The sequence below is a fragment of the Phyllobates terribilis genome, unplaced genomic scaffold (genome assembly GCF_046119375.1).
Source record: "Phyllobates terribilis strain yellow unplaced genomic scaffold, ASM4611937v1 Scaffold_2__4_contigs__length_985480577, whole genome shotgun sequence".
NCBI lineage: Eukaryota > Metazoa > Chordata > Amphibia > Anura > Dendrobatidae > Phyllobates > Phyllobates terribilis.
Window position 1 is genome coordinate 933429184 of NW_027362762.1, and position 25816 is coordinate 933454999.

Here is a 25816-nt window from a genome sequence, read left to right on the forward strand (position 1 = left end):
CGGGATGGTGGTGACCTGTGACCCGGTGTCCAGTAGGGCACTCATGGGAATGCCATCCAGTACCACAGGCAAGACTGGACGTCCTCCCACATATCTGTCGCGCCAGTTCGATGGGCCTGGTGATCTTTTTCCTGGGGGTTGGCCCTCTACCCCAGGTTGTGCCCGTTTAAAGAACAGTACCTTGCCATATGTCCGGGTTGATTGCAGCGGCGGCAGATGGGTCGTCCGTCCTCACTGTATTGGTCACTGGGTCTTCCTCTGGCCGGTGGGGTCCTCCTTGGTCGACGCCACGGGATGTCCTCCGGTCCGGATGCCAGCTGGATCTTCCCTGGGGTGGAAACCTGTAAAGACTGCACAGTTCGGGTTAGCGCAGCAACGCTCTTAGCTAGCTCTTGGACCTGATGGTGTAGGTCTGGAGCCGGGTCATTGTCCAAAGCCTGCGCATCAGCTCCCACAGGCCCTGCTGACAAGGGCGCCGCCTCCTGGTAGTAAGTGGTAGTGGGGCGTCTGTGGGTCACAACGCCACCTGGTGCCGGTTCTCGGAGCACCCGGATGGCTCTGTCCTTGAACTGTGCAAAGTCCAGATGGGGATCCTGTAAGGCCATTGCCCGCAACTGGGTTCGGTGGGCATTGCAATATAAACCCTCTATAAATTGTTCAGTCAACAGCCTGTCCTCGTTTCCCACCCCATCAGGGTCGGTCTGCTTTATGGCCCTCAGGGCCTCTTGTAGGTTTAGTGCATAGTCCCTTATACTCTCATGCGCTCGCTGCTTGCACCCGTAGAATCTAAGCTTAATCTCGGCTGAGGTGCGGGTATCAAAGGTGTCCTTCAGCCGGGTTAGTATCCCTGCGACAGTCTTCCTCCCAGGTGGCCAGGATTTTACTTCCCTTTTGGCTGCCCCGGTTAGTTGGGCCACCAGGATGCTCACTTTTTGCTCTTCTGTGAGGGGGTACACCTGGAAGAGGCTATCCAGCTTTTCTCTAAAGTCATGCAGGGTATGTGACTCCCCTGAGTACTGGGGTAGCCAAGCTGCTCCCGGGATATAGGGCATGGTGAAGGGCATAACTGCAGCAGCGGTAGCGCTGGCGGGGGTTGAGGCAGTGAAGCTCTCCTCCGTATCCGACATCTTCCTCCCCCCTAGTGGACCGTGGCCTACCTTGCGATGATCCTCTTCCGTAGGCCGCGGCTCCGCAGTGGATCGTCAGGGTTGAGGACCTTCCGTCGCGCTCCTGTGACGTCGGCGTCTGCTGGGCTCCTTCCAGGACCTTACGCAACGTCCGGATGTGAGGCGGGGCTTCAGTTCTCGCGCGCTTTCGGAGTCCACGCCCCTCTTCTTCCCGCGCGGCGTCCTCAAGATGGCGTCCAATGGCGGGAAAACTCCACGGATGGCGGGAAGAAGGTCGAAGATGGCGCCGGATGGCGGGAAAACTTCGCGGATGGCGGGAAGAAGGTAGAAGATGGCGCCGGATGGCGGGAAACCTTCACCACTGGTAAGTTTGAACAGTCTTTGCTTTTCAGGCACGCAGTACCCGGTGGTTGCGGGCACGAAATCCTGCCGACTACGCCAAAGTTGACGCGCCCCTGGGCCTGTGTCGCGCTGCGGTGCGCACGCGGGAGCTTACCCGGAGCCGGATCCGTGGAGGGTTGTAATCTCGTGGCGGTGACCCGGTCCGTGCCCAGGGAGTCAAACTAGACGGCAGTCTATTAGTAGTAAATAGTTGATGACTACGCCACCCGTTGAGTGCAGCCAGGAAGCTGCTGCTGCAGGGCAGACCGCTGAGGCCGGTGGTAGGATTGTGCAGCGTGATAGTATAACCCCCAACGGGAGGGGTATGGCCTCAGGGCAGCCGACGTGGATGATGGGGGTAGCAGGAACCACTCAGAGACGGTACGGTGTAGTTCAGGGTCTTTACTGGTAACAACGACAGACCCTCCCGGAGTACTTGCTAGCAAACGGGGCCTGGTCAGTCTTTGAGCAGATGGGATCTCCCCTGGCCAGGCGTAGTTGTAGGCCTCCCAAACTGACTGTACTCTTCTGGCTACCTTGCTAGAAGCTGATGTAAGTAGCCCACGTCCCTGAGTGTACCGTGTGGTGCTCACCCGTATGGCCGGTGACTCGGGGCCTTCTAATGGCTTCCGCTCCACGATGGCGGTGCTGGTCCCACGCGTGTGACCGTGCCTTCGGGCTTCTGGGCCAGAGGACCTGAAATCCCCTGCCCGACGGATTCTGCTGCTGGGTAGGAGTTAGTCCCCACAGCCTCGGACTCCGGGTCCGGTAAAGAATCTTCTTAGTCAGGGCGAGCTCTACAGCTGCCAGCCCCTGACTCCTTGTAACTCTGCTGTTTCCTATGCTGCTTCTCTTCTCCACTCTCCTTGTCTGACTCACCCTGCCTCAGCCCCGGGTTTATACAGGGGAAGTTCTTCCCCTCCCAAGACTGGGCAGGAGGTGTGGCATGCACAGGATCCCTGACCAAAGGACCTCCCACCTGCTCTCAGACATAACATTACATTACTGTGGAAAACCAGACCCCTGGGGTGCCACACATACACTGCTTTTTTTTTTTTTATTCCACGGAGGAGAGGAAGACTCATTTGGCTGCCATTTATCATCTTATGGATTGTGCATTTTCCTTGCCTTTAGGGGTAAAGTTGGAAGGAATTTGACGGCACCACTTCTAATGTGTATGGGCAGCCTTAAGACGCATTTACACTGGACAGTTTTCTGTGCTCAATTAAAAGAGGGGACAAAATGATCATATGTTTGGCAGCACATTTCCTGTTTACTCATGGGTGTGTGCTGCCGACTCTGGATCATTTACAGGAGGCCAGCGCTTTGCTCGTTGTCAGCTGACTGCCGCCATGTTTACACAACTTACACAAGTTGCCTATTATCTGTCCGTATGAAGGGGCCAGGGTCTTTAAACTTAATATCACCGAGTACAGAAAAGAATGTGACCATAGAGCCCCAATATTGTCCCTGGCACTCACTGATCTGGTGACGGGTCCAGTGTCGCCCTCCTCGGACAGCTGGGACTCTCAGTATTCTTGTAGGACTCCCCTGTCTGAGGCCGCTCTGTCTGATCACTAAATTGTACATGATTTTCCCTGCTCCGCTTGTTACTGCTCATGACCGGCCCAATGTGTTTATTCTCCCCGAGAGATAAGCGAGGTTCTGTCTCTTCCGCTTACAAGACGTTACATCTCCAATCTTGTGTGGAGAAACCCATTTGCTCATGAATGCATTTCTGCTCTCATTAAAATAGTGGTTTAGCCCTTTACTGGGAAGCGGGCCAAGGATCTTCTGAGATCTGCCTGAATTACATGAAATGAATTGTGCTCGCACACTGTAACGGCTTTCAGAGCGGCGTAATAGGGGACAGCACTGATGGGTTGTATGGATGTAAATAATTCAGAATTAGAGGAGGACACGGAGCGCTCATCCACAGTCACCGTGATGTATTGCTGTGGAAAAAAAGAGTTCTTAATAATACAGCACATATTTGATCACACTGAATAAGCTAGTTTATCACTTAATGTCAACCATGATCCCCCATATTATTAGGCCGAATTTGTGCTTCTGAATCATACTTAAATCGCGATACCTGGCCAAATATTGCTGCGTTTCATGGTCGTGTACGACCACTTACATATAGACCCCCTACAGAAAGATCCACCCAACTCCAGTCTCTAAGTCACTGCCCATAGGAACGCAAGCGTCTCATCACATACAACTCATTGCACCAACTTGCTCTGCAATCACCACCCAATAACCAAAAAGCAAAAGTGCAGCATGAGAATGAAAGGGCTGCGGCACTATTTGAGCTGGGCAGTATTTCAGTCCTCCATACAGTGGGTGGCAAAATGCTTCTCTCTAATTCTCAGTTCAGCTGGGGTTCCAGAGGGATTTTGGGGCACTTTTTTTTTTTTTTTTCTTTATACTTCAGTGCTTTAATTTGTGGCTAAAAATTATTTTTGCAATTTGGGTCTCAGAAAAAATGTTGCATTGTTTGCCTTGCACAGCCCATGTGTTGCTGGCTGCAGAACGAGTTAAAGAGTGTCCATCGGTGAGCTCTTCTGATGCGGCGTTTGTTAATTTTCTTTTTCTGAGCTTCTCTGGGCTGATTGATCACCACAGAACATATCAGTGCGAAATTCTTAAAGGAATTCAGTTGCAATCGCACAATTATTTTTTGGGTTTTACAGCATTCATAGCGCTGTAAAAATGATCTGACAATATAATTCTCCATTTCAGTACGATTACGGCAGTACCAAACTTTTTGTCTTTTTTTTTTTTTTTTTTTACTATTTTTTTTTATTTTTTTGTCAAATTAAAATTCGAAAATATTATATGAGAATTTTTTTTTTTTTTTAAGCTTATCACGTTCTGAGACCCTTAACATTTTCTTTTTGTGGTTGTTGAAGATGTGTGTGGGTTTTTATATTTTTGCACCATGAGCTGCGGTTTTGTGTTTGCATATTATTACGTTCTCATGGTGTTGTGGCGACTGGGGATAATGTAATTATGGAATTTTTTTTTTCCCTTCCTTCCTTGATTTGCCATTTACCGTTCAAATAAATTTTTCGATTTTGATCGGAGTTCTGTAGGGCCAGCGATGTAAAATATATATTTCTAGATTCTGCTCCTCCATCTCTTCCTGGCATCCTTACTTATGTGTGGTTACAGCATTTTCACGATGTCTCCTATTTTCTCGGTTTTTCAGCAGAGTTTCAGTACAACAAGGGGGAAGTTGTGGGTAATTCAGGCTGATAAATTGCTTTTTTTTTCAATTTTTGCAGCCCGTAATCTTATTTACGGGAATTACGAGCACCGTATATGTCTCCTCGGTGGCGCTGGCTCTAATCATAGCGATCGCTCCTGACACCCCTACATTTTTGATGATTAACAAGCCGTATGCGATAGTCGGCAGAATGACTCCATACAGATTAGATTCTCATGATTACCATGATCTAATGTATATGGCCAGTGTTGCCTACATTGGTGCAAATGTTTTCCCACCTCTAGTTATTAATTACAGGAGATCACTCCGTTCCACTGAGGTTAAAGGGTTATTCCCATCTTATTAATATTAAAACTAATAACTCACTCTTCCTAGTGGTCGGACTCTGCCGCGCCCGTACTGATCCTGAGAAAGGGGCACTGCAGAGCCCCTTGTGAATGAGCTCGTGAACAGACGTGCTCCATTCATGGTCTATGGGACTGTCGGAAAAAGCACCGTACTATATCTCTGGCAGCCGCATATAAATTTAAATGGAGTGGTGGTACGCATGTCCTGCTGCCTCCCTGTCCTAGGCACTCAATGGTCGGACCCCCACTTTCCCATGAATAAGTGATAACGTCTAAAGATGGAAATAACCCAAATTTTGAGTGATTGTGTTTTTGTATTTTGAATGTTGGAGTTAAAAAGATGAGATGGAGAGGCATTTAAGTTGGATAATACACCAGTATTTTCTGTATGGTGGGAGTCCGGTTTCCAATATCCACACTAATGGAGAGAACGTGTAGAGCCCCTCCATCTGTGTGTTTCTTTAATCCTTTTATTCATGACCTTGTGGATGGGAATGAAAACGTAAGTATCAGTTCTTGTTGATATAAAACTTTGCGGCTACTAAATACTTAGCATAATTGTATAATAATACAGGAGCCTTGAATTAGCTGAAGGCGCGGGCAAGAAATTGTCAAGTACGGGATAGATGATAACCGCTAGATCAGCTGGTCTGATCGCCATCTCCGTCATTCAGACCACCATTCTGGCGATCAGTGAGGGTCCTAGCAGCTAGACCCCTACTAATTTTAGTTATCTATCCATTGAATCCGTGATAAATTCTAACGTCACAGTAATCACATGGGGCAGATACATTGGTGGGATATTCCCAACATTGAATGTTAGACCCAGATTGTAGCTCTTTGAGGGTCGGTCTGTCTCCCACTGACCCTGAGAACGGGGCTCTAATAAAGCCTGTTGGAGTGGCGTCTCTTACTGATTGCCTGTACAGTGCCACGCTCACCTGATGCCAGTGGTGTGCTGCGGCTGACAAGTGGCAGCGGTCCAGCTGCAGTCACCGCTGCTCTTTGTGGCTAATCCTTTGTGTTATTGCATGTGGTGATAAGTGAATGTTCATTTCTCTCCAGGGCATTGGCTGACATGAACAATGATGGTAGAATGGACCAGCTGGAGTTCTCCATAGCTATGAAACTGATCAAACTGAAGCTGCAAGGCTACCCCCTGCCATCCGCTCTCCCCGCGGCCATGTTGAAGCAACCAGTCGCCATGCCAGCTTCTGCGGGCTTTGGTTCGTATCCACCTTGAGACACTTAACTTCTTACCTTGAAGTGAATGCCTGCCCTTGAATATTTCTTTTATGCCGATTAATAAATGAACTTGGCTGGAAAACGTCTTAAAATTAAATTACATATCCATAGGATAGATGATAAATGTATGATCACAGAAATCGCAACCGATCCTCGGGACAGATGGCCAAAAGTCTCTTGTGTGAATGGAGGTCCCAACCTGTGATCATACATCTTATCACTCATTATTTTTATTTTTTTTTAAGGGTTATTCCCATCTTCATAGATGGACAATGCCGGCTAGTGCATGTGAAAAAGAAACACTTCTGCAATTTACCGCTCATTTAAAATTTTCATATAATATTGACATATTAAAGGGAACCAGTCACGTCGAATCACGTCATTAGTGATATTCTGCAGGTTATGAAGGTGGCCGGTACTGAAAGTGCTGCACCTGTGAGAAATATAACTTAAATCCTCCTGGCAGCCGCCGGCTTTCAGTCATGCCGGTGTGCCCGGAGCAATTAGTCACTGCTCATAGCACAGATTGGCTGCTGTAAGCACTGACTGACAGCCAGCTTATCTGTGCTGTGAACAGTGACTGTAGCCACATCGGCCCGCCTTCATAACTGAAAGCTGGCGGCTCCTGGGAGGATTAATGTTAATTTTCCCCTGGGTGCTGCACTTTCAGTAAAACGCCCGGGCACGTTTGTAATGCGATTAACCCCTTATCTGCAGGTTAAAAGCATTAGCTGACCTGACATCCTATGAAAATGGGAGTAACCCTTTAAGCTCCTGCTGTAGCCATTAGTGGAAGTTTATTGCATCCTCTGCACCAAGTTCAGTGTATGCAGTGCGCTCCCCCTTGTGGTGGCTGCTGGCAGCCTGAGTTATTATTTTCTAGGTTAGTCTGGTCTTGTACAAGACTAGCCAGTACCCCAGCATGACATACATTTTAGATTTGTCTTTTGGAGCGGTGGCCTTTTATAAGCTCTTTAGGGGCAGATGTTTCTAATCTTTAAATTCTGTGGGGGCTGATTCTTGAAAATTGGTATTTCGCACAGCAATCTTGATGCAGAGTCCACTGGAGTAAGGCTATGTGCCCATGGTGCATTTTTGATGCGGTAAATCCGCCCAGAATTGGCCCCAAAAAACGCATTGCAATCCTTATCCCAGCATTTTTTATGAGATTTTGCAAGATCTGTGCACATGATCAGAATTTTTCCTTACAGAATATCATGTGTGTTGAAAGAAGCAGCATGTCCGTTTTTTGTGCGTTTTTGCCTGAGTTTTTCCTTATACAATGAATTGGAAAGAACGCATTAAAAATGCTGTGGATTCACCGCAGCTTTTTTGCTGCCCAGAGGTGCAGAGACGCTGCAGAAATTTCTGCAAGCAAATCCTGATCGTGCGCACATAACCTAAGACGTGCCAAATCTTTGAGATGTGTGTTTGGCGCACGGCAACTGAAAGAGGCAACAGTGTCTGTAACTTACTCAAGTCAATGACTAAAGTCTTGTTAATTTGTAAATGATTGTGAATTTTTTTTTGTTTCACGCCTCCAGCTAAGGTTTGCTCACTTTTTTTTTTTTTTTAAAGTTACAAACCTGCACTAAAAACACCACCAAAAGTCACAGAAATATTTTTGCAGTTTTGAGTTACGCAAAAATTTGTGACGTTTCTGACAGTTTTATGCAAAATTTGTGGTGCAAATGCAAGGTGTTAAAGTCTCCTCATACTGGCATGCCAGGCCTGGCTTTTCGCTCTCCACAAGGAGAAACTTTAACCCTTATATTCCAGTCTTAGCCTCTCACCTACCCAAATCAGATCTCCTACTTTGCACTGAAGAGGGGCAACACCCTGAAACACTGTGTCTGCAAATTGGGATTCTGGTTTGGCTTTTATGCTAAGTCATATGGTAAGGTTCTTTTAAAGGGTCGATATTGACTTGTAGGATAGCTGCTTCCAATAAGTGGCACTAGAGTTCAAGTCCTCTTCCTCTCTGAAGAGACAATTGGCATATTCAACAAACTTGCTGATGGTTTCCAAAAACAGTCAGTATAATTGTGATTTGCAGGTTTACTGATCATGTTACAGATTGGTTACGGTCATTATTAACTTGTGACCGCATTATGACAGCGAGCGTGAATCCGTTTTTATGAAGGCAGACTCGGAAAGTCGGCCGTCACGATTGTCACCCTGGAACCAATGAAGCAATGTGAACTTCACTAATTTAATAAAGCTGGAAGCTAAACTTTTATTTCTACGGCCCCTTTCTCTATACGAGTTGTATATGTCCTCCCATCGCACGCATGTATGAGCTGCACTGTTTTGTGTTTTCTAGGTATAAGTGGAATTACCGGTTTGCCGTCCATGGCTGCTGTCGCCCCTGTGCCAATGCCTCCCATTCCAGTAGTAGGGATGTCTCCTCCGCTAGTATCCTCTGTTCCTGCCGCTGCAGCGCCACCTCTGGCCAACGGAGCGCCGGCCGTAATCCAGCCTCTCCCAGCTTTTGCTCACTCGGGTATGCTGCTCATCACTAATCCTCTGCCACCCGTTATATCTGAAGTTATCCCACCAATAACTCATAAGACCCATCTGCAGGACAAGGCAATAAATGTATGATTAGTGGGGGTCTGACCAATGGCCGTAATGACAAATCTCGTGTCCCCCATTCACTGTTTATGGAAGTAATGCATGCACACTACAACCTCCATGGAAGTTAGTAGAGCGCTGGTCCTTTCTTTCACCACCGCCGGTGGTGGCTCCAGTGGTTGGACTGTCATGGATCCTACATTTGTCACCTACACTGTAGATGGGTAATTTGTTTTATTAGCGTGACTTCAGCCCCATTATCCCCTTGTTCTCAGGGAATACCAGAAAAGCTGAGAAATCAGGCACTTGATGTAGATTGTGCTATGGCCATCTTCGGTTTTTTAGGGTATATTTACACTTAACAAATTAGCTGAATACGTTTCACAGACCGAAAAGCGGTTTAATTCCTAAGAACGAGGCGGTTTCTGAAGCTCTGCATTGGTGTTTATGCAACTGTCCCGTTCATTAGAAATGAGCGAATCGATTTGAAAGACCCGATCCAGCCACCAGTCTGCCATGGCCGCCGGATGGGAGCATTGCACACCACCTCCTACCTGCCGCCATCTCCAGCTCTTCTTTTGATTAGCCCGGCTTGGTGTGACGTGATTGTTGCAGCAATGTTTCATCAGGCTGACTAATCGAGGGCGGAGCGGCGGGAGGGGAGAGCGGCAACTCGCTCATCTCTGCCATCTATCTAAATGGGGCTTGCAGAGATCCAGCAGAATTGACATGCACAAAATCCCCATTACTTATAGAGGGTTCCCGGCTCTGTGGTGTCAATATGCCCTGTACCACAGGTCATAAGTGGAGATACAGGGTGAGGATCGCAGCAAACAGCTCCTCGTATCTCGCCTTTCTGAAACTCAAAATACAAGAGGGGGCTAGTTTTGTGACATCAAACTTTAAAAACCATTTTTGTGTGTTGTCATTTTAATTGTTTAATCTTTTTCAATGATTTTTTTTTTAAACTAATTCACATTAAAGTTGACTAGTAATTCTAAAATATCCAGTGAGGCAATACTTTTCGCTGTTTCTCTATTACATTTCTATGTGTAAAACTTCATCTATCCATACACCAACACCTCTATATACAGTAGATAACACAGGATCCACCAAACACAATAGGTGATGTCACAGCTCACCTCCTCCTGTACAATGACTGATAACACCTCTATATACAGTAGATAACACAGGATCCACCTTTCACAATAGGTGATGTCAGAGCTCACCTCCTCCTCCTGTACAATGACTAATACCTCTATATACAGTAGATAACACAGGATCCACCATTCACAATAGGTGACATCACAGCTCACCTCCTCCTGTACAATGACTGATAACACCTCTATATACAGTAGATAACACAGGATCCACCTTTCACAATAGGTGATGTCACAGCTCACCTCCTCCTCCTGTACAATGACTAATAATACCTCTATATACAGTATATAACACAGGATCCCCCATTCACAATAGGTGATGTCACAGTTCACCTCCTCCTCCTTCTGTACAATGACATTTGTTCAGATTAGTGCAATAAAAAAAATGACTATGTAAAGAAAAACATATATAAAAACCTGAATTGTACAATGGATCAGTTTTTTATGACATGCTACCTTTTAAATGCAGGAAAGTAGGGAGTATTCCCTTTTCCGAAATAATTTATAATGTGAATGAATGAGTTGCTCCCCCCTGCACAGAGCCCACCCACCACCTTACACTGGCACCCAAGCACAGAGCTGGTGGTCACCTGGCGGCTGAGCTAGCCATCATTAATGCCTATTCTTACTGATAAGGATTTTATATAGATTTGTATGGTAAATATCCTGGATTGTATCGCTTGTATCATTTCAAAAGTGATGACTTGAAATGATGAAAGTTCCATCAGAAACCTTAAAACGAGACTTTTTTTTGATATTCGTACTTGCAGCCACATTGCCAAAGAGTTCATCGTTCGGACGTTCAGGTGCCGGAGCCCAAATGAACAGTAAGACGCTGCAGAAAGCCCAGTCATTTGATGTGGCCGTGTAAGTAAGCAAAAATATCCACTGTCATTTATAATGGGGTATATTTCAACCTCTTCCTTGTTTCTTTTTTTTTTAAATCCTAATTTTGCCATTTTCGCCTTCTCCAGGGCTCCTCCAGCGGTGGAATGGGCCGTACCGCAGTCATCAAGGCTAAAGTACAGACAGTTGTTCAACAGCCATGATAAAACTATGAGCGGCCACTTAACGGGTATGTTTTTACGGAATTTTTCTTGACTTTTAAGAACCTATTTCATTGATTATACTGGTCACAGAATGGGCCACCAGACCTGGTTCAGATGATTGCGTCCCGCCATGAGTGTGGGTGCACAGACCATGTGTGTCTGGTTCAGTAGGATGGCCCTTCCCTGTATGATCTCATAACTTCTCCCATTAGCTGATGCTGTACATGAAGTCCGTTCATCTTGTAACTACACTGTATTTTTTTTACTTTATTAGTTTCTATTAATTATTAATGCCGGTTCACAGTTAATATATATTAATGATGTGTTCATTTCAGGTCCTCAGGCAAGAACTATACTTATGCAATCTAGTTTACCGCAAACCCAACTAGCTACTATATGGTAAGAATGCAATAACTGGAATCCGGTGTAATATATGGTTGTACCTCCTTACATTCTCCTGCTGAGCTGCGTGAGCGTCACTCGCCACTGGTGACTTAAAACGGCATCTCTATTAAGGGAACATGCACACGATGTGGACCTAGGTAAGCGGAGACGAGCAATGGTTGTTTTGAGCAAAACAGCTGTCACTCGTCTGCTTTCCTAGGTCCACTTCGTGTACATGTTCCTTCAATAAAGATGCTGTTTTTAAGTCACCAATAATAATATTAACAAATATCTCCAATTAGAAATGTAGTATAGTTCTTCTGATTAGCCATGTTGCTTACCCCATGTGAAGGGCATCGCAGTAGCTTAGGTATCCATGGTTACGACCACTAACGGCTAACAAACTGTCACCATATTAGTGGTCGTAACCATGGATAAGTAAGCTACTACAATGCCCTGCACATGGGGTAAGCAACATGGTTGGTTGGAGTGTATCCTGTGCCATCACTTTTATAAGAGAGAATAGCCCATCAGATGTCAGCGGTAAAATACGTTGTAAGATGATCTGTGTCTTTGTACAGCAACATTGCGAGCAGGTCTGGTTTATTCTATTTTTTTTTATATATTAATGTTATTTACTTTTAAAGGAATCTGTCTGATATCGATCAAGATGGGAAGTTGACAGCTGAAGAGTTTATCTTGGCTATGCACTTAATAGACCTCGCAATGTCCGGCCAGCCGCTGCCTCCTGTTCTGCCTCCAGATTACATCCCTCCATCGTTTAGGTGAAGAGCACATATGTGACATTATGCTCCAGCTGCTTCTACACTATAAGGAGTATTTCTGCCATTTGCTCTTTATCTTATAAAGTATTTTGTACATTTTTTTTTCCCACTGTTTGGTCTGTAGAAAAACTAGAGGAATATATGAAAGTAATGCAAAGGTTATACTGCCCCTGATAGTGCCACGCAGTCGAGAAGACTACTGGACTTTATATGTATCTCATGCAGCAATCTTAGACATTTGTTTTTTTTCCTTTTTTGATACTCACAGGTCATGTCTTCTTTTATTACAACTTATAAAAGATTGATGTGAATATGACTTTTATGTTATTTTTTACCACGGACATTTTTGTCACACTTTCAGCATTACTCGGCAGCTATTAAGATTTTCTCAGTGGTCTTTATATTGAAAGCAAACAAATATGTCAAAAGGATCAGAAAAGCAAAAATAAATAGCGCTTCTACACCAAGGTGTGGCAATGCTCAAGATTGTGTGAGGTCAATAACTCTCCACCATAGCACAATTCAGTGAAGAAGAAAAAAGTTCAATGTGACCATACAATACATTACCATTTACTTTTTATATGTCTGTTTGTGTATACATATATTGTGAGAAGGCCACTGGTAAAATACTGGAGGGGGAGATATGTCACTCAGGATGTTGGCCGCAGTGATATGAACCTGGAAAAATGCTCCAGCATACTAATGCTGAGAGGGGTTAATCGTCCATGTTAAGGGTTGTTTTCTTTTTTGAACAGCTAAAGAGTGGGTGGGAGGCTGTTCACCATATCTCCACCCCAGGGTGTGGTCCAGAAGGTAAATGTGGAGCCTTTGGACTCGGTGTTCGGTATGTCTGGAGATGAGATCTCCAGACTTTGTGCTTGTGTTTAAAGAAAACTGAACCTTGTTTTTGTTCCCCTGAGCGGGTAGATTCCCACAGCCACACAGACTGTACTGTATACTATTTTGTGTTTTCCCGTTATGCCAGAAGGACCATGTTTCTTTACCTAATTTTGCACTGGTTTATGCAGTACTTTTTAATAAACCAGTTGAAAACTTAAATGGAAAGTGTTCCTCTGACTACCTGAGTGAGCCGATATACCACAAAATATAAGGTTTCGCCTCCAATATTGGCTTCTTCTGGGGCGTGATGAGCATTCAAACAATACCCACAGCTTTTTCTACAAATAAAAGCCGAAATATCGCTCATGTTAACATAAAACCACTAATTAGTACTTTTTCAGAAGTAAATAAGATAAATTCTTATTAAATAGTTAGAAAAAGACTATCTAATTGTGCGTGGTGCTGACATATATTCACACCATGTAAATGGCCAAAACATCCAATATATTTACAAATGCATGGTTAATGGCAGTGGTTTTCAGCAGTATAATGCCCCGGCCTTCAGGAATAATTTGAGTCACATGGAGCATTTGTGGGATCCATGGAGGCCACACCGAGCAATGCGCATGTCCTGAAGGATCTGCTGCTGACCTCCTGGTGCCGCTCTCGCAGGACATCTTCAGAGATCTTGTGGAGTCCTTGCCTCCATGGGTCAGAGCAGTATTAGTGACATGAGGGGACATAGACCATATACGATATCATGGTTGGTAAATGTACGTTTATGTATAAACCATTTCTGTGCTATTTTGTTAAACAGGAATTGTACTGACTTGAGGTGCTCTGCTTTTTTTGGTGGGGGGGTATTTTGTAGAAGAGTTCGTTCTGGCAGCGGCATATCCATAATAAGCTCGGTGTCTGTAGATCAACGTTTACCCGAAGAACCAGCAGAGGAAGAGCCGCAGCCGGTCGACAAAAAACTGCCAGGTAAGGTTTTTAGATATTTTTGTATAGAAGATATGGAGAATTTGAGAGGTTGTTCTTGGCCTTATTCCTGGAAGGAGTTGTCTAGGTCCTAGATATTATTGACCTATCAGCACAGGCCATAAGCTGGATCCCAAAATCCCTGTACAAACTTCCCTTTTTGGAAATTCTGATATCGGAGAATTTTTGTTTGCACTACTGTCTGGTTCTGGCGGTCTTAATTTTGGTGAGCAGAGCAAGATAGACACCATGAGATGCAGAAATAAACGGCCATTATGGGGCAGCGTGAAGCTTCTGCCCTGGTCACTAGCAGGGTGTTACTTCCAGCACCAATGACCGCCCTTATGTATTCTCTCCCAGTGACGTTCGAAGATAGAAAAAGGGAGAACTTTGAGCGCGGGAACCTGGAATTGGAGAAGAGGCGGCAGGCCCTGCTGGAGCAGCAGCGTAAGGAGCAGGAGAGACTGGCCCAGCTGGAAAGGGCCGAGCTGGAGAGGAAGGAACGGGAACGTCAGGAGCAGGAGAGAAAGCGCCTACAAGAGCTGGAGAAGCAGTTAGAAAAGCAACGAGAGCTAGAGAGGCAACGAGAAGAGGAGCGGAGGAAAGAAATCGAGCGGCGAGAGGTAAGCGAGCAGAGATCTAAAACTGGCGTAGAAAATCGAGTTCATTGACTACAGTCAGACATACAGGTAAACCTTTAGGCTGTTTTTGGACCTTTTTTTGCCTCAGCGTTGTACCCATTTAGGAACCCCCCCCCCGACTGTGGAAGTGTTGGGGATCTTGGAATGCAGGAACTTTTCTCTGTTATCAGCCCTCTCACAGTCCCCTCCAGGTAACCACAGTTGTGAGATTCAGGGACTTTTCTTCATGTTCCCACCCCTCTTATGAATAAGAGAATGTGTTCTTCTCTGATTAGGAGAGAGCAGTAGCACGCCCGGTCATTTCCTGCACCATATCCAAACATTCAAGTGTGTGACTCTGAAGGTCCTCCTACATATTAGACTAATGCCCACGCTGAGATGGCTGTCAGTCAACCGATTAGCCAAAGCATTGTTGCGGCGACAGCCATCCAATGTGCACGGCCGGCTTAATGCTCACCAGACATCTAAAATATTCTGCTGCTCTTGGGAATTATATGTGCATGTAGATAAAAGACATTGGTGGAATGATGGGGCTTGGAGCGTCTATAATTGGATTTTTATGAGGAGTTGTGCATTTCCATGAGCAGGTAATATTTTTAATGATGAATGATATGATAGTAATCCTCGACTAGTAAAGCGTGTCAGACAAGTGTTTATAGGCCGAGAATCGGGAATGAAACTGTGGCATAGCGATCATAACACCGAACATGGCGCACTTTCTTCCCACACACACATGATTGTAAAGTGTGTGCAACTTTCACATCCCATAAGATATAGGATTTCTCGGTCGCTTCATTGAAAGGTGTCATTGTATAAAAAAAAAGGTCATCTTAGAGGCTTTAAACCGTTGTGTTCTCATAGCATATATGTATATTAATTATCAGGCTGCAAAGCGAGAACTAGAACGTCAGCGCCAACTGGAGTGGGAACGAAATCGCCGCCAGGAGCTCCTAAATCAGAGAAATAGGGAACAAGAGGATATCGTGATCCTGAAGGCAAAGAAGAAGACGCTGGAATTTGAGCTGGAAGCTTTAGTAAGTTGTATAATTCCCATATTGGTTAGCCAATTACCAAAACGATCCGAAACTTTTACGATGTCTTTGTTTTTCTTGAAGAATGATAAAAAGCATCAGCTGGAAGGCAAACTTCAAGACATCAGATACCGACTCACTACACAGCGGCAAGAGATAGAAAGTACAAACAAGTCCCGTGAGCTGAGGATCGCCGAAATTACACATCTGCAGCAGCAACTACAGGTATGTCATTTTTCTTAGTCATCTGCTTGAAGTTTGTAAGTTCTCTTTTATTTTGTTTACGTGGGTTTTCTTTTGTTTTTAAATAAATGAGGGGAAGCCATGCTTTTCAAGTTTTTTTTTTTTTTAAGGAACTTAAATATATAAAAAAAAGAGTAATATTTATAAGGCACAAAATAATGCCAACATGTGCACTACCTGTTGTGTGTGCCAGTGGGCATGCTTCGCTCCAGTACACATATATTCATCCGTTTGCTTTGTAAGTTTCTAAGTGCAATGTGCCGATTCTAATCTTTGCTTCATTTGGTGTGTTTTTTTTCTCTTAGGAGTCTCAGCAGCTGCTTGGAAAATTAATTCCTGAGAAGCAATTACTCAATGACCAACTAAAGCAAGTTCAGCAAAACAGTTTGCACAGTGAGTATTGATGTGATTTGTCACAATGATTAATGGGAATCTGTCAGTAGGATCAACCCTCATCAGCCGTCTGCATGGGCATGTAGGCCATAGGAAGCTGAATAAAATGATACCTTGATATCTGCGATCCGATGTCTTACTCCCGAGAAATCCACATTTTTCTTAATATGTAAATGAGCTGTTACGATCTATGGGCGGGGCATAGATCTCCCTGAGAATCTACATCCAGAGATTATTTTAATTAAAGGCCGCCTTACCAGTGTGAGACATGTAGTGACTGACGGTCTGCTCTCCTGATCTACATCTCTCACCCTGGTAATGACCCCTGCCATTTATAATAAGCCCAGGAGACAGATTCTCAGGGAGATCTATGTCCGGCCCATAGATCTAAACGGCTTATTTACATCGTAAAGATGCTTATGGTTTACCATGGCAGCTGTCGGCCTCTTAGAGACTTAAGCCATGCCTAGAGATATTGTTTGACTTGTGCAGGTCTACCCAGACATGTTTGTATTTAATAGAAGTTTTGTGTCGTGTCCCCAGGAGACTCCCTCCTTACACTAAAAAGGGCTTTAGAAGCCAAGGAAATGGGTCGTCAGCAGCTCCGAGAACAACTGGATGAGGTGGAGACGGAAACCCGGGCGAAACTACAAGAGATTGATGTCTTCAATAACCAGCTCAAGGTAATGGCTGTGCTGTTGCCCATCATTATTTCTGTGTTTTTAAAGGGAAGGTCCCATCAAAATTAGTTGTGTTTTTTTCAACAATTGAAAATATGTAAAATATTAATGTTTAATTTTGTATTAAAAAATAATTAATAAGCAAATCAATAATTACCAATACAAAATTAAAAATTGTTAGCACCTCCTCTTTAATATGTCTATACACCCCTCTCTAGGTACCCAATACACTTGAATTCATCTCGAGGGGCACAAGCTGTTGCCAGATATATGGTGGCTTGTCTCCTGTGAGAGCAAAAGATTGGGCATGTTGAAATCCAACATGTCCGATCCTTTTTTTTCACCCTGACTTGCACATTGTGACATATTTAGGCTGTTTTGTTTTATTTTATTCTTTATATATAACTTATTGGCTGTGTTTTATAGGTTCTACATCTCACTGGGCTTCTCCTGGTCTCTTTTAGACTATTTAGTCTTATGGGTTTAGGTATTAGACTTTGTTCACACAGCGTTTTTTTTTTTTTTTTTTTTTTTTTTTTTTTTTCTAGTACATCAAAAACTGCTTGTTTTTCAGTCTGAAACTACTCCAGGGAACACGGGCTTTTTTTGGTTGATGTTTTATTAACGCTTTTCTTTAGCGATTTCTATAAAACATTTTTTTGTGTCGGCAACTTTTTCACTTTTTTTAAATTCATTAAGCTAGGAATAAAATGCTCACGATTTTTTAGGCAAAAACTCAAAAATGCTTAAATGCTTGGAAGAACTTCCAGTTGCTTCTGTAGATCTCCCATTAACTTCTAATGTAAAGTATGGAGCGGCCTCATAGTGGGAAATTCCTGATTAATGGTCGGGTCACTTTTTTTTATGCTTTTCGCTTTTGGAAATCTGAAGTGTTTAAAACATGATCAAAAGTCTGAACGTATGAAACAACGGCATTTTTCGATAGAAATGAATGGTAAGAGTATTTCAGGCATCTCTTAAAAAAAAAAAAAAAAAAGTTAGTTTTTTTTTTTTGGAGCAGACTCGTTCCAAAACCGCCTCAATAAATCTCTGTTTAAACATGGTTGTGTGATTTCTCAGCGTTCACATTACACAGTTTTGAGATATTACTTTGTTAGACTCCGTCTCCATCCAGTCGTCCCACTCCTCATAGGTCGCTCGCTGACTGTTACTTTGTGACCACAAAGTCTTTTTTTCTTTTACACAAACATTCAGTCTTGAGTAACAAAGTAACTGCCTCTTTCAGGAGCTGCGGGAGATGCACAGCAAACAGCAGATGGAAAAGCAGAAGGACATTGAGGCTGAGAAGATGAGGCTGAAGGAGCAGGAGCGGAAGGTGTTTGAGCTGGAGAAGCAGAAGGAGGAAGCGCTCAGGTACACACTTTCTGATGGAGAGAGATTTGTCATAGTAGTTGTGGTTGGATATGGGAGTCACTATGTACATACGTTACTGATCCTGTTTTATACTCCAGAGCTGCACTCACTATTCTGCTGGTGCAGTCACTGTGTACATACATTACATTACTGATCCTGAGTTACATCCTGTATTATACTCCAGAGCTGCACTCACTATTCTGCTGGTGCAGTCACTGTGTACATACATTACATTACTGATCCTGAGTTATATCCTGTATTATACTCCAGAGCTGCACTCACTATTCTGCTGGTGCAGTCACTGTGTACATACATTACATTACTGATCCGGAGTTACATCCTGTATTATACTCCAGAGCTGCACTCACTATTCTGCTGGTGCAGTCACTGTGCACATACATTACATTACTGATCCTGTACTGATCCTGAGTTACATCCTGTATTATACTCCAGAGCTGCACTCACTATTCTGCTGGTGCAGTCACTGTGTACATACATTACATTACTGATCCGGAGTTACATCCTGTATTATACTCCAGAGCTGCACTCACTATTCTGCTGGTGCAGTCACTGTGCACATACATTACATTACTGATCCTGTACTTATCCTGAGTTACATCCTGTATTATACTCCAGAGCTGCACTCACTATTCTGCTGGTGGAATTACTGTGTCTACATACATTACCGTGTAGCAGTGTTTTCCTCTCTGTAAGGATCTGTGACATGCTGGATTGTGTTTTTGTCATGTAATATCTATGCATTTGTTATTCAGGGCCATAAATGAAAGGAATAGTGACAGTGCAGAGCAAGTCAGGCCAGACAGCGAACCAGAGCAGCCTTGTAAAGACAAGTGTGCAGAGAGGTTTTAGCTTAACCTGCCTGAGAAGCATGCTCTCCTTGTTTAGTAGGTACATGTGTTGTCAGTGACGGTACAGAGGTTTCTCCAACCTACGTCAATGTGTCGGTCTAGATCATACATGTCAAACTCTTGCCCGTGGGTTAAATCTAGCCCGCAGGGTGGGTATATTTGGCCTGCGACACCAGAACTGCCACCCCTATGTGGTCCATTATTCTGTATGGAGAACTGTGTGGGGCCCATTATTCTGTATGGAGGACTGTGTGGGGCCCATTATTCTGTATGGAAGACTGTGTGGGGCCCATTGGTGTGTATGGAGGACTGTGTGGGGCCCATTGGTCTGTATGGAGGACTGTGCGGGGCCCATTGGTCTGTATGGAGGACTGTGCGGGGCCCATTGGTCTGTATGGAGGACTGTGCGGGGCCCATTGGTCTGTATGGAGGACTGTGCGGGGCCCATTGGTCTGTATGGAGGACTGTGCGGGGCCCATTGGTCTGTATGGAGGACTGTGCGGGGCCCATTGGTCTGTATGGAGGACTGTGCCGGGGCCCATTGGTCTGTATGGAGGACTGTGCGGGGCCCATTGGTCTGTATGGAGGACTGTGCCGGGGCCCATTGGTCTGTATGGAGGACTGTGTGGGTCCATTGGTCTGTATGGAGGACTGTACTGTGCGGGGCTCATTGGTTTGTATATTGGTTGGCTGCGACTTTGTCCAAGTATTTTTTATTTTGGCCCTCTGTGTGTTTGCATTTGACATCCCTGCTCTAGATCAAGGACTAACCACTCGCTGTTGTGAAACTATAACTCCAAGCATGCCCTGACAGTGGATGCCAGGAGACCACTAGACAGGAAAAGACTGGGAGAAGCATGCCTTGCTGAGTCAGCTCTATAGTCCTTTTATTCCTAGGATTGGAGGGAGTCCCAGAGACTCCTGCTTATCATGCTAAAAATGTGTATCCTGCAAGATAGGAATACTGTATCTTTGTTTTTCAAATATAAATCAATGAGATGATTTACTAAGATTCTTTTATCTGGGATATACCAACTGTCTGGGGGTGAAATTCTATACACCATCTGATGGGTAAATAAAGCTGTGTGCTCAGATCTGGCAACATTTGGCTAATTTTGCTGTCTTGACCACTTGCTGGTCCATAGAATTCAATAGGAATATTGATTCACCTATTTTTCTCATAAATTCTGCAAAAGAGAATAATAGACATGGTTAATTAATTACTTAACAAATCCCAATAGACAGGGAATAGGTAAAATGCAAATGCAAACTTTCTCTCTCGCTTCATTTTGGGACACAGGTAACCATGGTATGTGTATGCTGCTCCACCCCAGCAGTGTACACCTCACCTACTTGCACTAAGTTAATCAGTTTAGCGCTCTTTACTGGGGTGACTGAGCTTTATGTAGCCCATATAAAAGAGGACACTGCTGCTTTCAAATGGTTAATCTGCACGTGGAGGACATGGCTGCTTGTAAAGGATTCATCCAAATTGGTCGCTATTTATGACACACACACACACACACACACACACACACACACACACACACACACACACACACACACACACACACACACACACACACACACACACCCCCCCCCCCCCCCCCCCCATACTTCAGCCTCTTTCTTAAAAGGCTAAGAAGGTGTTCCTTACCTTTTACGATATTGAGTTTCTATAAGCAATCCCCTTTGGAAGGGGTCTGCTCCCGATCTGTAGGGATAAGCAGATCCGGGAGTGTCTGGCAGCTACTTATCTCTCTCTTTTCTGTTGGGTGTAAACATATGGGAATCTCATTAGCCATTAACGGGTCAGATCAGTGACCCATTAACCAATGCCGGTGTATTCATTGCTTCTGCTCTCTCCGTTCTTCAGGAAGGCCCAAGAGCAGGACCAGAAATGGCAGGACCGTGTGAAGCAGGAAGAGGAGCCCTCGCGACACAAAGTCCTGCAAGACGAGGAGAAGCTGAAGAGAGAGGAATCTTTAAAGAGGATGGAGGAGGAGAGAAGGTTGGAGATTCAGGAAAAATCCAGCAAACTGTTCCAGCAGCCGCCTGAGCCAATGAAGCCTGTAGGACAAGTCCCCTGGACAGGTACAGGTGTGTGCGGTGGGCTTGGTGTGGAGCACGTGTGTAGCTGCGTTGTTGCTCCGTGTGAGAGGTTAATGTCTTCATGGTTACAGACTACAATCTATATAGTCTGATCCTGCAATCGTTCTACCCACATAAAACAGGAAAAGGCGCATTCATGGTGGGTTTTTTGTCCCCCTTTCCCTCTTTTTCTTTAGAGAAAGCGCCACTAACTATCTCCCAAGGGGATGTGAAGGTTGTCTATTACCGATCATTGTATCCTTTCGATGCAAGAAGTCATGATGAAATTACCATCCAGCCTGGGGATATTATCATGGTGAGTAGTTGGGTGCAAATCGTTTCCCAGGACCCCGGTCATTTGGCCACGTCAGTAATCTGTGATCCTGAGTGTTTTTCCCACTGTTCCTTTCGCCTCTATGAAATATATCCTAAATATTAGTAATTTAGTCCTGACGGTTGTTGTACCCCCTTCTATGGTATGAGCAATAAAGCAAGTTTGGGGGGACAGGGCTGTAAGTTTGTTCCTGTGCTGTAAAGTCCCATGTGGACTGTTTAATGTGTGTACACCAGGTGACTCTCCATTTCTGTTCCTCCAGGTTGATGAAAGCCAGACGGGAGAACCAGGATGGCTTGGGGGAGAGCTGAAAGGGAAAACGGGCTGGTTTCCTGCCAACTACGCTGAAAGACTGCCTGAAAGCGAGTTCCCAAGCACAGCAAAACAAGTCACAGACACTACAGCCAAAACCTCTGTCCATCTGACTACTTCCACTGTCTCATCTGTAGCTTTTACCGATTCGTCTTCAAATGCCAACAACTGGGCAGACTTCAGCTCCACGTAAGAGCCCCGATGGCGGATGGTTTCATTTATTTATTTGTCTTCCACCTCTATCTGGGGTTCCCAGATGTTCATTATCACCCGCACTTCGCTGAGAATACCGTGCTGGACTCCCGCCCACTCTCTCAGCCCACTTTCCTAAGCTCTCCGTCTGAGTTTAATGGAGTGCCTCTCTCTGACGATGCGCGAATCCAGTGATAGTCTGCAATCAAAGAAGTTGCCTGATGGGCATAGCGATCTGTGGATGGGCTCCGAGAGCCGACACAAGAACTTAAGAGAGCACATGAGATGCACGGCCTGAAAATCGCTAGAGGAGCCTGATCTTGAAGTTGGCAGCCACCGATCAGCTGTTCTCAGTGCCGGCAGCGGCTGGATAGTAACAGTTGTGGACTTGAACAGGATAGTTCCTTCAACTGTGTAGTGACCGCTGCCGAGTACTGCAAATCCACGCATATTTATCTGCAGTACCGGCAGTGGCCACTACACATTTATCCGCATGTGGCTGGATCTGCAGTGGCCACTACACATTTATCCGGATGTGGCCGGATCTGCAGTACCCGGCAGTGGCCACTACACATTTATCCGGATGTGGCCGGAACTGCAGTACCCGGCAGTAACCACTACACTTATCCGGATGTGGCCGGATCTGCAGTACCCGGCAACAACCACTACACTACACTTATCCGGATAGGGCAGCACGGTGGCTCAGTTAGCACTGCTGCCTTGGAGCACTGAGGTTCTGGGTTTAAATCCCACCAAGGACAACATCTGCAAGGAGTTTATGTTCTCCCTGTGTGGGTTTCCTCCCGCACTCCAAAGACATACTGATAGGGAATTTCGATTGTGATCCCCATGGGGACAGTGATGTCTGTAAAGCACTATGTAAGTGAGTAAAATAAATATGGCGGATCTGCAGTACCTGACAGCGGCCACTACACTTATTTATCTGGATATGGCCAGATCTGCAGTTCCCGGCAGCGGCCGCTACACAGTTGAAGGAGCTGTGGTGTTTAGGTACACAAGTAATAACATCCAGCCACTGCCAATGCTGAGACCAGCTGATCAGGAGGGGAAATGCAGAGGGCCGGCACCCCACCAGTCTGGTATTGATGATATCTTAAGGATAGGTCATCAATATAAAAGCAGAAAGCAGAACAACCCCTTAGATGTTGCTTTTTGATTGCAATTACCTCGGCTAGATGTGTTGGGGAATTACAGGCCATCTCCTTTCACCCTCCTTGATCACACGTTACTTTTTTTTTTTTTTTCTGTTGCAGCAGGTGAAAATCTGCAATTCTGGCGTTTTGATATTTCTTCTCGTTACAGGTTATTAATCGGATTAATTATTTTTATATTTTGACAGATCTGATATTTCTGAACGCAGCAATACCAAATATTTTTTTATTTTACTTGTGGAAAAATGGGTCGATTTAAAATATATTTTTTATATACATATATTTTTTTTACTTTTTGCGGTATTTAGTTCCCTTAGGGAACTTTGAACCTGTGGTCATCTGATGAGGGAGATAGAAAGGCACACGCCCCTGCTGTCATTAGGTTTTGCAAGTAGTGGCCCCACCTTAACTTGTTTTCACAGGACAATCCATTTATCACTTCTCCACAGGATAGGTGATAACTTGGTGATCGGTGGGTTTCCAACCATTGTGACCTGCTCCAATGGGGAATCTTTATCACCGACAGAGCACTTTTATCATCATTGCAAAATAGAGGTAAACGTCAGACATCCGACCAGTGCTCCATTCATTCTTTATGGGGCTGTCGGAGGAAAAAACAAGCACTGCATTCACAGCCCCATAGTGAATGAATGGAGCAGCGGTCTATTCTGCACACTGTCAGATAGAAGGTCCCCATTCTGCCAATCGGTGCTGACTCTCTCTAATTGTGCTGTCATGGTATTTATAAAATCCAGATTGCTGTTGCTGTAATTATCATTTTCTTTCATATATTCATCAGGTGGCCAACTAATAATAATGAGAAGGCAGAGACCGATAACTGGGACACATGGGCAACCCAACCCTCGCTAACAGTACCAAGTGCTGGCCAGATCCGACAACGCTCAGCTTTTACCCCCGCTACAGTTACAGGTTCTTCTCCGTCCCCAGTTCTAGGTCAGGTAGGTTGAATCCCATATATTTGTGCCAAAGTATAAAAGTAATGACCATTGGAATGCAAATATAAATAAGAAAAAAAACAAAACAATTCCAAGTATTACTCTGTTCCTCAAGGGCCAAACCTGTTATTTACCTGTTCTGTAGAAGGACGTCCTGAGCAGCCCCCATCCCCATAATGTCCTATGCCCTTGTATTTATTTTTTGCTAATCCATTTGGTTGCACTATTGTAATCTAGGACAAGCAGCCAGATTATTGCTCTTGTAGGATTTCCTGCAGATGTTGGATATAACACGACTCCATGATGTTACGTTCCCATTTGTCCATTCCTTTTGTGCTACTTTTTTTTTTTTTTCTTTTTAAGGGTGAAAAAGTAGAAGGACTTCAAGCACAGGCTTTATATCCCTGGAGGGCCAAGAAGGACAACCACCTAAACTTCAACAAGAATGACACCATCACAGTCCTGGAGCAGCAGGACATGTGGTGGTTCGGTGAAGTTCAAGGACATAAGGGCTGGTTCCCCAAATCATATGTGAAGCTCATCTCTGGGCCCCTCAGGAAGTCTACAAGGTTTGTACGTAGGGTTTTTTATCTTTGCTATATAACTTTCAATACTAATTTAGCTTTAAATGTTAACTATAGAAATACTTGCTACCAGAATTGATGCGGTCCTGGAGATAATTCTGCAGCGGTTCTGGAGATAATTCTGCAGCGCTTCCTTTTCTTAGTCTATTCATCCGCTGCCAGTAATAAGAGAATCTTTTAATATATGTTCTTTCTCTATTTGTATATACCTCAATTATTCAGCTAGTTTTAGTAAAAGTCAGATGGAAATGGCGGAGAGTCCGGCTCATCTGTGATTTCCTCCCAGATGTATGTGTACTCTGCAAAAAAAAATTAGTCTCCAGCATCAATTTGATAATGTGATAAAATGTGCGACTTTTAAGAAATCGAAATAAAGCTGTTGCTGGAACATCTCCGCTTTTGCGGTCAAGTGAAGTTCCGAAGTGAACACTTAACTTTACAAGATGTCATCTTGTAAAGTTTTCTCGAACTTTTTTACGTCCATATTTATTATTTGGCTAATGGGTAAACCATGCCAGAACACTAACCTCATATCTCACTCATAAATAATATAACCGGGGATGCGTGTCTCTGTCTGTAGCCTTTATAGACTGCACAAGCGTGACACGCCTGCACCATCTGGCTCTACACAGAAGACCGCATCCAGCCGTTATAGGTAAGAGGAGTGTGTATGGCGCCGGAGATCACAGTATACGTTGACACTGAACGCATACCGTGATCTCCGGCGCCATACTTACCTGACCGGGAGGAGCGTTGCTGCGGTGCCTCTCTTCGCCAGAGACCGGGGCAGGAGTGAGGCATCGGATCGGCGCATGCACATAGCGCTATCCGGCGCCATT

The 25816-nt window shown here is 44.7% G+C and overlaps 1 protein-coding gene across 3 annotated transcripts in view; it reads left to right on the plus strand.

The window, feature by feature from the left end:
• The window catches only part of ITSN1 (intersectin 1), a 107943-nt gene that overhangs the window by 29637 nt on the left and 52490 nt on the right, over positions 1 to 25816 (plus strand). For 2 of the 3 annotated variants that reach the window (XM_073668355.1, XM_073668357.1), the window contains exons 5-22: positions 6153 to 6313; positions 8656 to 8835; positions 10837 to 10933; positions 11041 to 11141; positions 11451 to 11514; positions 12147 to 12284; positions 13996 to 14108; positions 14466 to 14728; positions 15631 to 15780; positions 15862 to 16002; positions 16326 to 16413; positions 16957 to 17096; positions 18340 to 18467; positions 21213 to 21436; positions 21625 to 21743; positions 22024 to 22262; positions 24237 to 24396; positions 24757 to 24962. In XM_073668355.1, the coding sequence (XP_073524456.1) occupies positions 6153 to 6313; positions 8656 to 8835; positions 10837 to 10933; positions 11041 to 11141; positions 11451 to 11514; positions 12147 to 12284; positions 13996 to 14108; positions 14466 to 14728; positions 15631 to 15780; positions 15862 to 16002; positions 16326 to 16413; positions 16957 to 17096; positions 18340 to 18467; positions 21213 to 21436; positions 21625 to 21743; positions 22024 to 22262; positions 24237 to 24396; positions 24757 to 24962 (2712 nt within the window). The remainder of the gene's footprint in view (positions 1 to 6152; positions 6314 to 8655; positions 8836 to 10836; positions 10934 to 11040; positions 11142 to 11450; positions 11515 to 12146; positions 12285 to 13995; positions 14109 to 14465; positions 14729 to 15630; positions 15781 to 15861; positions 16003 to 16325; positions 16414 to 16956; positions 17097 to 18339; positions 18468 to 21212; positions 21437 to 21624; positions 21744 to 22023; positions 22263 to 24236; positions 24397 to 24756; positions 24963 to 25816) is intronic. The other variant, XM_073668356.1, reaches the window with a different exon arrangement.